We start from the raw sequence: 15,826 nt of genomic DNA on the forward strand, positions 1-15,826 counted from the left end.
CCCCCCAGCCCCTCACTCCCTGACTCGGATTGATTTTTATTAATTTATTTGAGATGGTGATGGCTTCTGTGTGAGAATTTGATTTGAGGTCTCTGGGCAGATTTCAATGGTGAATAGGTAGTGTCGTTCAGATAGTGTAGAGCTACGCTATTATTGACCTCTTGCAGTTCAAATAAAAAAAAGATTAGTTTCCTTGTGCGTTCTGTGCTTAATTCTGTAAAAAAGCTGTATGGATTTGAAATAGATGAACGCCGGTTCAGCCTGTTTGTGTTGCAGGAAGATGGTCCTTCCTCTCTCGAGGGAAGCAAATGCTTCTCCATCAGCAGGGACCAGCTGGTCTTGCACATTAGCATTTCTGACACCGCCAAAGAGACAGCTCCATTCTTGCGGAACTGGAGAAGCTCGTGCAGGCAATCTTGCATAACTTGAACCTTTGAATCATCAGGTGGCTCTCTAGAAGAAAGGTCCTGTGTCACGTATGTTCCGTGGGCTGAGAGGTTGTTTTCTAGCCAATGGTGTTGGCTAAACTGTAGCTGTTTTGCTCCTGTAGATGATAATAATAGCACAGACTAGGGGAAGGGGGCAGAGGTCTTACGGATCTGTATTCCACAGTACAGGAAACCCACTTGCATGTGTCAGGAAACTCTTAATCATGGCTGTCCTAGGACTGCCCACTGCTGTGAGCCGATTTGAACAGATGGGACTGGATTTGTGTTTGAACTTGATGTATGTTAGAAAGTCGCTTCAAGCTCGCACCAGCCTCCTTACTGACAGTGCTTATATTTAAATATGTACGCTTCAAGACCGTAAGACCTCAGAAGTACAGCGATTTTGGTTTTATCAGCAACCACCAGTAGCCTAACTCCAGGCTTCTGATGTGTGCACCTGCCCATAATTATATTTGGAATTTCGTCTTGTCAACAGATACCAATTTTACAGTTGTACGTTGACGTGTGGACCCACGTATCAATTTTACAGTTGAAACTTCTTATATTGGAACAAATTTAAGTTTTTGAGAGAAAGGAGTAGATATCCTTCATGTCGTGTGGCACCTCGGGGCTCTTCAATAGTTGGACCATTAAACCACTGTTACACGGTCTATAAATCTTGATAGTAAGTTCCAAATAAGTGGCTTAAGCTAAATAAAATGGCAGAAATTAACGCCAAGGAATTTGTAAAGCTGTGGCAGCAAAGGCGAGTATGAAGTTGCAAAGGTAGTAACTGCCGAGCTATGGTGTCGCAGGGGGTACTCCATCGGTCCGTTCTGGTGCTGCCAGCATCCATCCTTAACACCCTGAGTGTTGTGAACTTGAAGTCGTCTCACTTGAGAGACAGAATGTGTTGGTACGCCTGATACCAGTGAAGTGTTACCTCGGGAGACGAAGGGCAGGGAGTTTCTGATGATGCTGAAAGGACAACAGATTAAGCTGCGTGGTAGGAGTGACTTACTGAATGCTGTGAGAAATGTATGTATGCACTCGTCCACGTTGATGTATTACTTCCCTCATATTTGTACTTTGTGGGTGGGATAAAATTCAAGCTGAAAATATTAGCGCCACTGATTACTGTCAACATCTCCACACTTAAGACCTTTTTTTTTTCTGTTTTGGAGTGTAAGAGGAGGATAATTTGGAGCATAACTTACAAGATACGGGTCTCTGCCATGCTGCTGGCACTAACTAGCCTTTTTTTGGATAATACTGTCAAATGTTGTGAAAGGTGATCAAAAGTCCTGTGAATTCTTCTCAGCTTGAGGGATGCTTTGTTATTTTGGTCATAAGCATCTTTTCTAAACGTGAATGTTTAGGTGATTATTAGAATTTCTCTGCCCGATATCTTAGGGTGGTTTTGGGGTAAACTTGGAGATGTAAAGCCAAGGAAATAACATGCTTTACTGCAAAGTTAAAAATCTTGTGCTTGTAAGTAGTTAAGCTTCAAATAACATTAATTTCATAGTTCTGATCTATTGTCAGTTTAGTTTGGGTGGGGACTTAAAATTTTGTGATCTGTGGTCTTGGATTTGCCTATTGCTCTTCTGACTTGAAAACAGTATTTATAGCCTCTCAATGGCAATATAGCAAGGGAAATAGCTGGTTTCAATTGGCTTTTGCTGTTTGAGGATTTCAGCTATTCAGCGTGCTACACATAATGCTTGTTCCCTTGAGGAAATTGTGTTACAGAGTGCTCTTCAATAGTTTGTCTCCATCAGCATGGTTTCAAGTGTAGTACCTCTTTCAAAACCAAACTTCACTGAACCCAAACAGTAAAAACTGACAGCTGTTTTTCCCCAAGTAACTTAAGACAGGTTTTCTTACAAGTCTGTAGTAATTTAAAGCAATGTTTCTCTGTGATGTTATGAGCCACTGGAGGATTGAGCTTCAAATCTAGTCCCTTTTAACGTAAATTATTTGAAGTCTGGTAAAAATAAGCTGCATTGTGGAATGAATGTGCAGTCTTTCTGGGCAGTTGTTGTGTTTGTGGCATTCTTTCAGGGTGAACCTGTTACTTAATTTGGTACAACTTGGGGTTTGTCTCAGTCTTTGAAAAACACGTCTGTGAGCTTGTATTGGATTTTGTAATACTGTCATTTCCTTCCCCATACAGGACTTGTGGAAGAGGAAACACAAAGATTTCCAAATGAATAACCGAAAGGAAGATATGGAGATTGCTTCCCACTACCGTCATCTGCTGCGTGAGCTTAACGAGCAGAGACAACACGGCATCCTCTGTGATGTTTGCATTATAGTGGAGGGGAAGATATTTAAGGCTCACAAAAACGTTCTGCTTGGGAGTAGTCGCTACTTCAAAACGCTGTACTGCCAGGTACAGAAAACCTCCGACCAGGCCACAGTCACCCATTTAGACATTGTAACTGCACAAGGCTTCAAAGCAATCATTGACTTCATGTATTCTGCACACCTGGCGCTGACCAGCAGAAACGTCATTGAGGTGATGTCAGCTGCTAGCTATCTGCAAATGACAGATATTGTACAAGCCTGTCACAATTTCATAAAAGCAGCGCTCGACATAAGCATAAAGTCTGATGCCTCGGATGACCTCGTCGATTATGAACTCGGAGCCCCTTCCAGCAGCAGTACGGATGCTTTGATTTCAGCAGTCGTGGCTGGCAGGAGTATATCTCCCTGGTTAGCGCGGCGAACAAGTCCAGCAAACTCTTCTGGAGATTCGGCTATTGCCAGCTGCCACGAAGGAGGGAGTAGTTACGGAAAAGAGGATCAAGAACCAAAAACAGACAGCCACGAAGACATTTCATCCCAGTCTCTTTGGTCTAGTGACATGGGCTATGGGTCTTTACGTATCAAGGAGGAACAGGTTTCACCCTCACATTATGGAGGGAGTGAACTACATTCTGCCAAGGATAGTGCAATACAGAACGCGTTCTCGGAACAAGGAGTAGGGGATGGCTGGCAACCCACTGGGCGCAGGAAGAACCGAAAAAATAAAGAAACTGTGCGGCATATTACGCAGCAAGTGGAGGATGACAGCAGGGCAAGTTCTCCGATGCCATCTTTTTTACCTGCCTCAGGATGGCCATACAGCAGTCGAGACCCAAGTAAGTCATTCTTCTGATTTTTGTAGTTGAAATGAAAAATGTTAATTGGATCTGTTTACAGTATGATCTTACCAGTCTCCGAAATATGTTAGCTTGCCAGAAACTGAAAAATGTAGAAACTTGCGTTGCCAGCAATTCAAAAGAACCAAGCACTGGTCCTCAGTGTCACAGCGATGCAGGCTGGTTCTCCTGTGAAAGAAGTTGGTAGTTTTGTTTCGGCCTTGAACATAGAGTGGCCTGAATCACCCCCAAAACACCATTATAATTGTTGGAATTAATGAGAGAAAAGGTTGGAATTTATTTTAGCAGGTGTGCAAACTGATGTCAGGGTTGAAGAATTTTCCTTGCACGGTGGATTGATGATGTAATTACACCACACACAGGTGTAACGTAGTCTAAACGGTACTATCTTCAGTACTTCCTGACATTCAGGAGTCACTTTCTCATGTGTGAGAAAACCTCCAGAGCTTGTTGCTGGTAATGGCAAGATAAGTGTTTGGTAACTCTTAAGAATAATGTGGTTTTTTGAGGTACTACTAAGGCTTAAAATGGATTTTGATGTGCGACTACTTGTAGTCTGAGATGAGTGGCTGCTTTTAAAGTGTATAGCCAGGGAGAAAAATGTTTTCTTGACTTCTTTTGAATCTTCAGTCATTATTTTTCTGTCTCAAGATAACTGTCCTATTTGATTCATTAAGCACTGGCAATTAATAGATCCAGGAATGCTACTGATGTAGGGGATCGGATGCTTTTTTTTTCCCTAAGGGCTTTAAGGGAGTGTGGTATTAAACTCCCTCAAGCTGACTTGAAGAACTTAGTCTGTGCTGTGCGTTAGCCTGTGTTTTGTTGCATACCAGGATCCAAGTTGGCCAGGAGAAGGATGTGTGAGATTATATACCCCTATGTTGCCAAATTCAGATGAAAAAACCAATATAAATAGTACTGAAAGTCTGAAGAGTCTTTATGGGCTGAAAAAGGATGTTTTAAGTTGCTTACGTACTGAAGTTTAAATGTGGTTTTCTCTACAAATGTCTTTAGATTTATTATGTTTTACAGTTATCTGCTGCAGTAAGCTTGCATGTAATTATTCTAATTGGCTGATGATAAAATCTAAATGTCAGTTAGAAGAAAAATGCAAGATAACTTAAGATAACAGTGATTTATGACGAATCCTGTTTTTATAATGCATGTATTTCAGGATTGTTTTGAATGAAGATTCAGCGTGGATTGCCTGGTATGCTATTCACATGCAAATATTTTTCACTTTCACAGTGTCCCATAGAAACAACTCAAACACTGTCTGTGTATGTGTTGTACTGACTAGGAGGTGTACGGGGTTTGGACAGGTATGTGAAGCAAACCACGCGTGTTGGAGTGACTGCAGAAACAGAACTGCAACTCTGATCGTCTTAGCAAACTAGTTATAGATTGAATGTCTTTAAATTACTAAAACCAGTGCAAAATAGAAGAGAGTGTATTACTGGAAGCTGACTGATGTCTAGGTTACTTAATTCCCGATTGTTAAGGAATTAAATAGAAGTGGGCTGCTTCTTTACAACTCTTTGCAGATGAGAGGAAGATGGCTTCGGGTGTTGACTCAGTGCAGTGCTGAGGCAGCGCGTCAGCAGGCACAATCAAATTACTTGTTCCGAATCTTGTCTTAAATGCGGTTTCCAATAAAAGAGGTGTTCCTGATGATGGGAAAGGGGAAGCGGAGTGGTGGTGGTCGGGGGAGTAGTTTCAATATTCCACTGGTGCTGGTAAAGCTAAAGGAAAAACTGAATAGCAACACTTCTGACTGTCTAAAACGAGAGGAATGCCAGAACCGAACAGGCACGGGGGCTACGTATGTTGGCAGTGGCCGGCCGGTCTGGCTGCTGCTCTGAGAGCAATGTGTGCAGAGTAAAAGTAACCGTGCTGAGCAAGGGGGATGTTTGGAGACCGAGCTGCTCGTGGTTTCCCCGTGTTGGCCATCTGGAGAGGTGAGCGGAGATGAAATTCTCCTTTCTGCCCTGCTGGAAAGGGACGTTTCTCTGTGCTGTGGGGCCTGAGCTCGTGGAGTGGGTACGTCTCTGCATGCTGTGGGGAAGCACACAGGAGGAGCCCTGCATGCATTTCAGGTCTAATTTTCTTGTCTTTTGGGGGATTTTTTCGGTATGATTTCAGAGGATTTGAGATCTGTGCATGTTCAGTTTCAGTTAGCGCTCGGACACCTTGTCAGCAGCAAGCCTCTCACGTGCTCGTGTGTGTCTGTGTGGTTTGGGTGAAGTCCGAGTTGGTCGCTGGGGTGAGATTGCTTCTCTTTCAGTGTGACGTGAAAGCACCCCCGCTACCCCAGACCATCACTGTCTTGGTCCCTACAGGCAGTAGGGTCTTTTGGTCTGACATTAATATTTCCCATCTCCAGCAGGTGGAAGCAACCCTCTTGCGAACTGCTCCATCTCCCAAGTTGCCAAGCTACAGGGGTCTGCTTAGGTTGGTTATTGGTACCCCAGGTTCTTCACTTTCCTGCTAGAATTCAGAAGCAGTCTGGAGGTGTTGCAAACTTAGCTCCTGTGCATGGAGAAAAATTGATTCTCTTGTGTGAAAACAGATAATGGCAGGTGTCTGCACTGTGCAGTGAGTATTTGGGATGTGTTTAAATTTCAGCTTGAAGTTGTCTTTGATTTAGTAGTGTCAGGCTTCGTTCTTTAAAACAGACTTCATAGCCTAGGGCTCTTTCTTTACCTCATTTATTGAGAAGTGTCCCTATCTGTATTGTTCATAGCTACGATGGAAGGGGACTCCTTTGCTGAGGAAATGGGTGCTGAATGTTCTTTCATAAGTAGCTAAAAGGAAAAAAAGTTACCTAGAACTCTTTGTTCTTTGAGGCTCATTCACTTTTTTGATGTATTCAGTTATTTTAAGATGCTGCTTGTTAAGTCTGAAAGCCCTAGTTGTGGGATAACTTGGGTACCATTTGCAAATGCCTCTATAATGGAGGACTAACGCAGACCTTCTGGCAATGCAAAAGTTGATTTAGGAGAGTCCATCTTAAAAGTTAAATGTCTTACTCCTGAAACTGTGCAAGATACTCATTTGGTCTTGCTTGCAAGCAGCATTGCATTTCAGCAACATGCAAGCAGCATTTTGGAAGGTGGATCTTGCAAGTAACCATTGCATCACGCTTTTAATTCAGTGATTATTTGAGGCAGTATACTTTACAGATTAAAAATACTCCCCTACTCCTGTGTTACACAGGATTACTTAATTTATGTTATATTGCAAAGAAACTCATTGCAGTCACTGCAACTTTGCTTTTGAAACAGCTGACAGCTCATTTACACTTCACAGTGGTGCTTCTTTCAGTGAGAAACATGTTCTTATCGATGCAGGCAGAGTGTACTAAAGTGTCCCAAATACAGTAGACTGTACTTAAATATGATGCAATGGGGCCTCAAAAAGACACAGATTTTTTTTTTTAATTGAAAGGATAATATTCTTTCTGAGTCAGTTGATTCGTTTCCAGATGCTGGTGGGATGCTGCTGAGAGTCTTTGAATTTGATCACACTACGGATTAAAATAAAAAGGAGTGTCTGGAGTAATCTTATTAATGGTAATCTAACATCATGGAAATAGCTGAGATTCTTAATGTCCGCCGTGAAGAGTGTGCCTTCTTCCTCCAAGAAAGAATGGTCAAATAAGATTTGCAAAAGAATCCAAACTTAAGTCGAGATGCTAGACTGAGAATGTGATTAAGCTCTCAGTTTCTACAGGGTGGTATCAGTCAAGCACAGAGCTTGATGAGGACCATCTTTTCATGCTAGTTTCAATTTGTTAATTTGGATTCTCTGTTTAGCATAAAACACATTAGGTTTTTTCTTTCTCATCCTGTTTGGGTTGTTCAGGATGTCAGTCTGTCATTCCTTGTATGAAACATTCATATATATGTTTTCCTCACCAAGCCACATTAACTTGGAACAGCAATTCTCCAAAGTAAACTGGAGGATGGGCTTTTATAAATAATAACTTTCTTCATAACTGAGCCAAGAAGAATTTCCTCCACAGACTTGCCAAAATAACAGGTCTGCCTTTTATTTTAACCTTTTTTCTTGAACTTCATAGGCTTTCTAAAGAAACATATACCTATTTGTTAGTCTTTAATATTAAGATGCTTATGAAATTCAGAAGTAGGCTTGTGTCTTGTGCATCTTAATTTTCCTTAGGTTGTTGTTCCTTTAACGTTGCTGGATAAACTTTCTACAGGATTACACATCCTGAGTGCCTGGACTACAGGATTGGGTGGTATTTAAAACGTTCTCACCAAAGAGGACGGTTATCTTCGCTGGAAGAGCTGTTAAGCTAGCAAAGTGTTGCTGGTTTTGCCTCTTCATATAATGGAAAACTCTGTCACTTGGAGGGTGTCTTTTGAAGAATTTAATGATGGTTTTATTAATGTGTTATTTCAAGCATAGTAGTTATGATTCAGGAATTTATTTCTAAGGAAATACTCCCACACATCTGAGTGTTTGCATCCTAAAGCTGCGAGTGAATTTTTATGTGCCAATTGACTGTGAAATGAAGCTAATTATTTTCAAAACAGAACAGTCATTTTTAAAGACACTACGGTTCAGGAACTTTTTGCTTTACTTTGGTGACACGTAGTGAAATTGTTGTATTCCGTAAGAAAAGCTTCAGGACTTAAGTAAGCCCAGAGTAGCCACCTTCATGGGAAGGATGGACAGGACTTCATTATATCCTTCTGACTTTGCAGAGTTCCAAGTTCCTTTAATATTTTCCCATCAAAATCTTTAATCTTGCACGAGTTTCCTCCCTTGTGGTGAGGAGACAGTCAAGTTCATTGTTTTCCAGTGACACAATCCGATTTCAGCGCCTGCTGCAGGGAGTTGTGCTACTGGCTCTCTGTGAAGACTGGAGACAGCTGGTGTCGTAAGCCTTTTCCTATCCCTTTTTCTGTCTTGGTTTCTAGAGAGCAAATTATGACTACAGGAGTTGTTGGCGAGCACAGATGCTTAACGGTTGGATCATACAGTGAATTTACATTTCAGAAGGCTTCAGAGAGAGGCAAGAAAGAACTCTGTCTAGCTGAACTCTCGGCTAATTTTGTGCAGGTGAGGTCTCTGGACCTGTCTGAGTGCAGGCAGGTGAATGTGTAGATTGTCTTATTACTGGATTATTTTATGCTTGCAAAAAAAGTCTTTTTCTCAGCAAGCTACCGGGCTTCCTCTAACTGTCTCACCTGTTCAATGCAAATCTTCAAATCTTTCCTTGATTTTTGAAAAAATTATTATTATTGTTGTTTTTTTTTTCAAACAGTGAAAACTCCGTTGTTTCTGTTGTGATACTTGGCAAGCATATTTGTCCAAGTAGTGGAATAGATGGCTTGCATAATGAGAAGAGGAAAAAATTGAGCATGGTGTTTGTATTCAGGATTCAGGTGTTTAAGGAACTCTTTAAGATTTTTGTTCCGCAAAACCTGTATAATACTTCTGGCTTTACATGATGCTTTATAAATAATCAATTTACCTGTCCGGAAGAGCTGGTGTTGAGAAGAGAAAAGCAGATCTGCAGACTAGCACTGAAGGCTAATGTTAATGAAGAAATGAAGAAAATGCCGTGTGAACGAGTTCGGAAAGAACGGGGCTTTGCAATCCGCAGCAGCGGCTATTTGGTGTGAAGGCTTATGCCAACACGGAATAGAGATAGGGAAAGCGAAGGAGGAGTAGTGTGGTATAGGAGAGAAGAGTGTAAGGAATGGGAAGAGGGATAGTAGAAAAAAGAGAACCGAGAACGAGTTCTGAGAATAAAGAGCCTGAATTTGGTGTAGTAAAGGTGGTATCCGAGACAGGCTGAAGAGATGAGGGAGCAAGGTTAAACCAGAACTTGTCTGTACCGGGAATACCTGTTGAGCGTTAAGGCACAATGAATTAATTGGGTAGAAAAGCCTAAAATCAGCTATTACTGTTCGAGATGGATAAACCTTACTGAGACTAACTCTTTCCTGTACAGTCCTTCTTCACTCTTCTCTAACTTTTGCAGCCCAATATTAAAAACCTCTTGCTCCAGCTTGAAATGCAGCTGCACGGTAAACGCTAGTGCTCCCACGTGCTGTTCTGCCCTGCCTGGCTCCCATTAGTGGCAGACTGAGCCATCTACTCTGACCTTCACAAAACTTCTTTCCCTGCTCCTCAAGAAGTGCACGAAAAGTGTATTTTTTGTGAGACGTGGTATCACATCCTGGATATGCACTAGTCATCTTATCTAAAATAAAGCTATATTGGTAAATTGTAGATTTTTATGGGACAAAAACAAATGTATTGAAGGAGATGCTAAAGGAAGTCTTAGCAGGCAGATTGAAAGCGTGCAGTGTTGAAATGATCTGCGTAGCTTAGCAGCTGAAAAAAAAACATCACTGGGACAGAACACAGTCATTTACTCTTCCTTTAAATGGATTTTGCTTTGAAGAGATGGAGTCTCCCATCCATCTGCCGTGGTCTGAGTTCTGGTTGCAATGTAAAAACTTAAGGCAGGTGTTCAAGTATTTGTTACAGCCATGAATGAAAACTAGGCTGGTTAAAATTTCAGTTGTCAGATAAATACCTGATGTCCTAAAACAACACGGGCTCAAATTTTAAGTTTCCTACTGTTAGTTCATTATTTAGATCATTCTTTTATGCTCGGTTTTGGAAGGATCACTTTTTCAGGAGGATAGATGTTTTGGATCAAAACATGCAGCTTATTGGAAAGGTGTTGGAGTATTTTTGAGGGTAGGTCATAGTAAATGACAAATTGCCTGCCACTTGGAAAATTAAGTTAATTACTGCATTTTTCTACCTGCTTTTCATGAAGTTGTAGTCGTGGTGCAAGGTATTAAAATTTTCTTTGCTACAATTGAGGGGGTTTTAATGATGTTTTTACTGGGGAGATATTTCGACATCTTTAGCAGTGGTAGTTGGTGACGCCAGGCTTTCTTTCTCAGCCAGACCTGGAGGGGTTACAGATTTGTGCTGTAATGCCACCCCCAGAATTCTTTCTTAGTGCCGAAATCAGCTTAGCCCATGTTCTGCATTCCTCTGGCTTATGGAGCTGCCCAGGTTTCTAGACCGCCTTTGGTACTCTCTTCACGTGCATGAAGTTTACCGCATGGAGGTAGCTGCTAGTTGCAGCAAAATGCAAACCCAGGCAAACAAAAAACACAGCGCCCTGACCTCTGTGTCCATACGCTGAATTTTGCAGAAACATCGCAGAGAGTGCTCAGTGAATAATTCTGGTTCTCCATATCACCACAGTTACAGGCTAATGAAATTATTAGGATGCAATCTTCGCAGGAATAACTCTTTTGAGTTTTTGTTATTAAAGGGTTAGGTCAGGTTATTTTCCAGTCTGGAAATGAAAATCACTGCTTTAAACCTAGACGCTTATTCCCTGGCTACACCCTGGCTTTAAAATGGTTCCACCCTAAACCAGCTTTAGCTCAAAGCTCAGTGTCTGTTTCCTTTCCCCACCCTGCATTCCATTTTCCCCAGGCTCCAATCTGTTAATCTGCTTTAACTCCAGAGATCAGAGGCACTTCCCCTCTCTTGAGTGCCCTTCTCACTATTTGATTTGTTCCTTGTGCCAAGGTTACACTAGGCTCATCTTTACAGAGATCTCAACTTTTCCATTTTACCCTTTTTTTGTTTCTTTACTGAAATTACAAGTAAGGAATCAAGAAGGTTTCAAAATCTTAACTTAAAAAAAAATTCTAATCCTACTTTACAATCATCACTGTTCAGGACTTTCACTTTCCTATTTGAAGTGCTGCTTTTGCATTAAAACATAGTAGGAATTCATTCTTCAGATGCAGTGTCTAGGAATAAAACCCAAAAACTAACTTTGCTGTATTGGTCTCAGATTTTTTTTTTTTCCCCATTTCTTGCAAGCAGTTGTTTCAAAAGGTAAATATTTGTTCTCGATGATTTTCAAAGTTTATAACTCAGCATCTTGTCATATCATGAGTACTAGTGTTCATATTTAATGTGATACTTGGATGTTATATTTCTATCCCTTCATGTTTGTGTCTGTTCATGTGCAGATGTGCAGCAAGAGACTGTACTGAGGAGCGGCAGAGAATAGTATCAGTCCTTTTACTGCCTGAGTTATGAGACTTAGAAAAAGAGGTTAAGCTTACAGTCAACCTTAATATTTTTAAAGTGATAGTCTGCGTATTTTGGGGAAAAAAGAGTGTGGCTTAAGGTATTTCTGCACTGCTCAGTCATTCCCGCTTCTGCGAAGACCACTTTATTATTCCATTTTACAGTAGTTTCAAAAATAATTAACTCACCCAGTTTAACCATTTCCCCCCTCTTTGGATTTGGGCATTTTGTGGCACATCTTGCTTCGGGGAAGATCAGTTGGTTGACCAGGTTTACTTCGTAGCCAAACTGTAGTATCAACAGTTGAGCCGGGGTCACGAACAGGCGGTGGGAGAGTGGCAACAAGCAGCTGGGTTTGGGGCCAGGAGCTCCTTTTGCTGACACAGAAAAATATCTGCAGAATTTGATTCAAAGTTAGAAAAACAAATATCACAGGAAAGAGATAAAAAAAATATTTTTTTTTCCCAGATACCTGGAGCAGTGGAGGGAATTTTCCAGTTGATATTTGTACACTGATGACTGTTTTGAGGAAAACAAAGATGGAGATATACTTGTGCTTTTAGAATACCACTGCAGAAATATCAGTATAAAACCAGGTCGTATTTGTGTAGAGCAAGCCTGTTTAATTATTTTAGAAATACTATTCTAGAGGTATTGAGGAGAATGTTTCTGTTGGTAATACATATATGGTGAACATCCTATGGCTGTAGGCTTGAAAAGTATATTCAAGCCTATATGATGAATGCTGCCTTTCAGTTGGCATGGACGCCCCCCTGAGCCCTTCAGAAACAGTAACAGCATCGGAAATTTGCAGTTTTAGGCAGGATGGTGTTTCTCAGCAACTCAAATCCTGACAGTGCAGGACGGTGTCCCAGGTCACCCTGCTTTGAGTCACGGTTGAGAAGCTGTAGTAGGACTCAAACCTGGAAGAGGAGGGGTGGGAAAGCGCAGCCTGAAGGAGCCCACGGTTTTGGTTCCATAACGATTCACTTAAGATATCTTAACAGTCTTTAACATAAAAGCAGTTTTTAATGTTCGTACATGTTGTGGTTAAATATCTATGTTTGCACGATAGTTTCCTGAGTAATGAAATTGGAGCTCATTTTGAATGCTGCGCACATTTATTATATCCATGTCATGTATACTGTTATGTTTGTAAAATAGTGCTAATCAAAACCAATATAGCTCATGGCATCACTTCTCTATGTAAATATTACAGTATGTGAGAATGCTGGGGTTTGCTTAACAAATACTAAGTTGTGAAACACTTCTGAAGGATTTCTGTTAGAAAGGAGGGGGTATCTGAAATACAAGCTTCAAGGATATTTTTAGCAGCTGGTACAAGATTGTCATTTTTCTACCAGCCTGGGTGCTCCTTTTTTTTTTTTATTCCCAAGAAAAAACACTAGGAAACGAAAGTTTTTTCTTTTTTTTTTTTCTGTGACTTTTAAAATTAATTACATCTTTTGCACTGAAGGAGATCAAGCCAAATCTTCCTACACTTATACAAGTAACATCATCCCTGAAATTTTAGATGAAATCTACTGTCAGGCAGATCTGTATAGATACTTGACACAAATAGGTGGAAGAACCTCAGAAAATTAAGTTTTTGATTTCACCTAAGTTTTTTCCAGAAGAGTTCGGCTCAGGTCATAATTTGGCAGTGTCCTTGAAAGAAAAGCTGAGTTTAAGTGGCTCCCACTTTCCCTTGGTACTTAATTGCACCCCCACGCTCTCCGGCAGTTGTTCCGGTGAAAATGTCTGTGCAACCATGTAGTGAACCGGATTGGGGAACTGATCTGGGTTTAAAAATAACTTTTTTTTTTTAATAAACCAGTTTTATTTTTAACGTATTAGTTCCTGTCTCAAGTTCACCTCACAACTATACATGTAGTTTTGGTACAACTGAGGGAGTAGCGGGGTGGATGCAGGAATGAGCATTTGGGGTGGGAGAAGGAATTGCTAACACTGCGACCTCTTCCCTCGCCCCCCTCTGCCCTTTCCGCCTGTCATGTTCTAAACAAACAAACAAACAAAGACATTTGCCACCACACTAAAAGTTTCCCAGCTGTGTGCAGGGGATCCTAAACGACTACCCCAGAAAGCGCGATGCCGGCATCCCATCACAGGTAGCTTCCAGGGCCGATGCTGTTTACTTTGTTCATTAACAACTTGGGCGGTGGGATGGAGTGAACCCTCAGCAAGTTGTTGGACGACACCAGGCTGGGAGGAACGATATGCTGGAAGGCAGCGGTGCCAGACACAGCATGAATTCAACAAAGACAAATGTGAGGTCCTGCATGTGGGACAGAATAACCCCATGTACCAGCATGGGTTGGCAGCCAAGGAGTGAGAAAGCAGCTTTGCAGAAAATGTGTTCTGGTGAGTAACGAGCTGAAGAGAGGTCTGCGTGCCCTCGCAGCAGCGAAGGCTGGCTGCGTGCTCAGTTGCCTTACAAAGAGCATACCTAGCATGTCAAGGGAAGTGGGACCACGTTTGGAGTACAAGAACCAGTTTGGGGATCTCCAGGACAAGAAAGACTTTGACAAGCTTGAGCAAGCCCAGCCGAGGCCGTCGAGATGTTGTGTACGAGGAGAGGCTGAGACAGCTTGGTTTAACCGTGAAGAAGAGAAGGGGGGTGGATGGATTGTCCAGAGCCAGACCCTTCTCAGAGGTGTGTGGAGAAAGGATGAGAGGTAACAGACACAAGTTACAGGAAGGGAAATTCTCATGGGGTAAAAGGAGGAAATTTTTCAGAGAGTGGTCAAATGATGGAGGAAGGGCCCAGATAAGTTGTGGTATCTTGCTCCCTGCAGATATTCAGAACTTGGCTGTGCAAGCCCCTGAGCAATGGGATCTAACTCTAAAAGTAGCCCTGAAGTCACTTTCAACCTAGTTTATTCTACGGTTCTTAAAAATGGATTGAGGTAACGCAGCAGTAACGCTGTCACAAGTCAGGACGGCTACTCGCTCGCTGTCTGTCGGTGACACCGCTTAAGATGTATCTTCAGTTGCTGTTGTTTTCCAACTGTGCTTCCCTTGGTGCTTGCCTTTCTGTTTCTGACAGCAGGACTCGCGTACCTGAAAGTCTGTCTTTCCTTCCCTTCACCTTTCCACCCTAATTTACGTAAAGAGAGAATATTCTCTCCACCTATAAACTTTGGTGGAGAGACCCAAACCTTTGTGGGTTTTATGTGCTTTGTTCTCACATGTTAAAAAGAAAATGAGCAGTATGACTTGCCAGCCCTGCTTCACGTTTGCCTATAGGAGGGGAAGTATTTGGTGGAGTTAGCTGGGGGTTCTACTGTTTGACTGTCAAGTGTGCTTTATAAATAAGAGTAGGATATAAGATTATCCAGTGTTTCTTTAATTAGCTCCAGATAGTTGTGGGATCTTGCTGTCACCCCTAGCTTTGGCAAGTGTCCACAAAATGCAGGCAGCCAGAGACTTTGGCTGGGTTTAGTTGACGGTGGTACTGATGGCGGGTTGAAAGGATGCTGGTGAAACCGGCAGGACGATGGCGTTCGTTCTGCTGAAACACCCACAGGCTTAAGTTCTGCCAAAACGCGTACTGGAGCTGTGCGATGGGGTGAGCTATGCAGAAGGGGTAAGGACCCTCCTTGTGATAGGAGGTGGCTTGAATTGCCGTTGTTTTTGGAGGTTGTGGGGACTTGTGAAGAGTTTACTCCAGGTGCTGAGCAGCGATAACCTCCCGTTCAGAAAGGTGTGCTTGGAGGAACAGCTCATGCTGTGAGAAAAAGCGCTAAATTCCAGGAGGATTGAGGAGAGGCTGGAGGGGCTCCTAAAAGCTTCCTGAAATTTGCCAGGGCGATAGAGAAAACTTCCAGAAACTGGCTTAAAGCTTTGGCTGTAAACGATAAGCTAGATCCCGTTGCACTCCTTTCAAGGACTGCCGCGTTTGCTGGCTGACCCCCCACCTCAGTGGCCGTTGGGCCACTTTGATTAGGTAGGCAGTCCCTTGACGAGGCGCGTCAGGCGACCTCATCATCCTGGAAACTCAGAAGGCCGAGGGGGAAACATTGCTGCTTTGTATTTCTGCCAAACAGAAAGGGACTTTGAAGAGAAGATGACAGACTTCTTGGATCTGCTCTTACC

At 42.2% G+C, this 15,826-nt stretch overlaps 1 protein-coding gene across 2 annotated transcripts in view; it reads left to right on the forward strand.

Moving 5' to 3' along the window:
- The window catches only part of ZBTB46 (zinc finger and BTB domain containing 46), a 55,256-nt gene that overhangs the window by 13,931 nt on the left and 25,499 nt on the right, over window positions 1-15,826 (forward strand). For both annotated transcript variants that reach the window (XM_009324961.1, XM_009324962.1), the window contains exon 4: window positions 2,605-3,574. In XM_009324961.1, coding sequence (XP_009323236.1) covers window positions 2,605-3,574 — 970 coding nt within the window. The remainder of the gene's footprint in view (window positions 1-2,604; window positions 3,575-15,826) is intronic.

This window comes from Pygoscelis adeliae, unplaced genomic scaffold, assembly GCF_000699105.1.
Source record: "Pygoscelis adeliae isolate BGI_AS28 unplaced genomic scaffold, ASM69910v1 Scaffold786, whole genome shotgun sequence".
In the NCBI taxonomy this organism is placed as follows: domain Eukaryota; kingdom Metazoa; phylum Chordata; class Aves; order Sphenisciformes; family Spheniscidae; genus Pygoscelis; species Pygoscelis adeliae.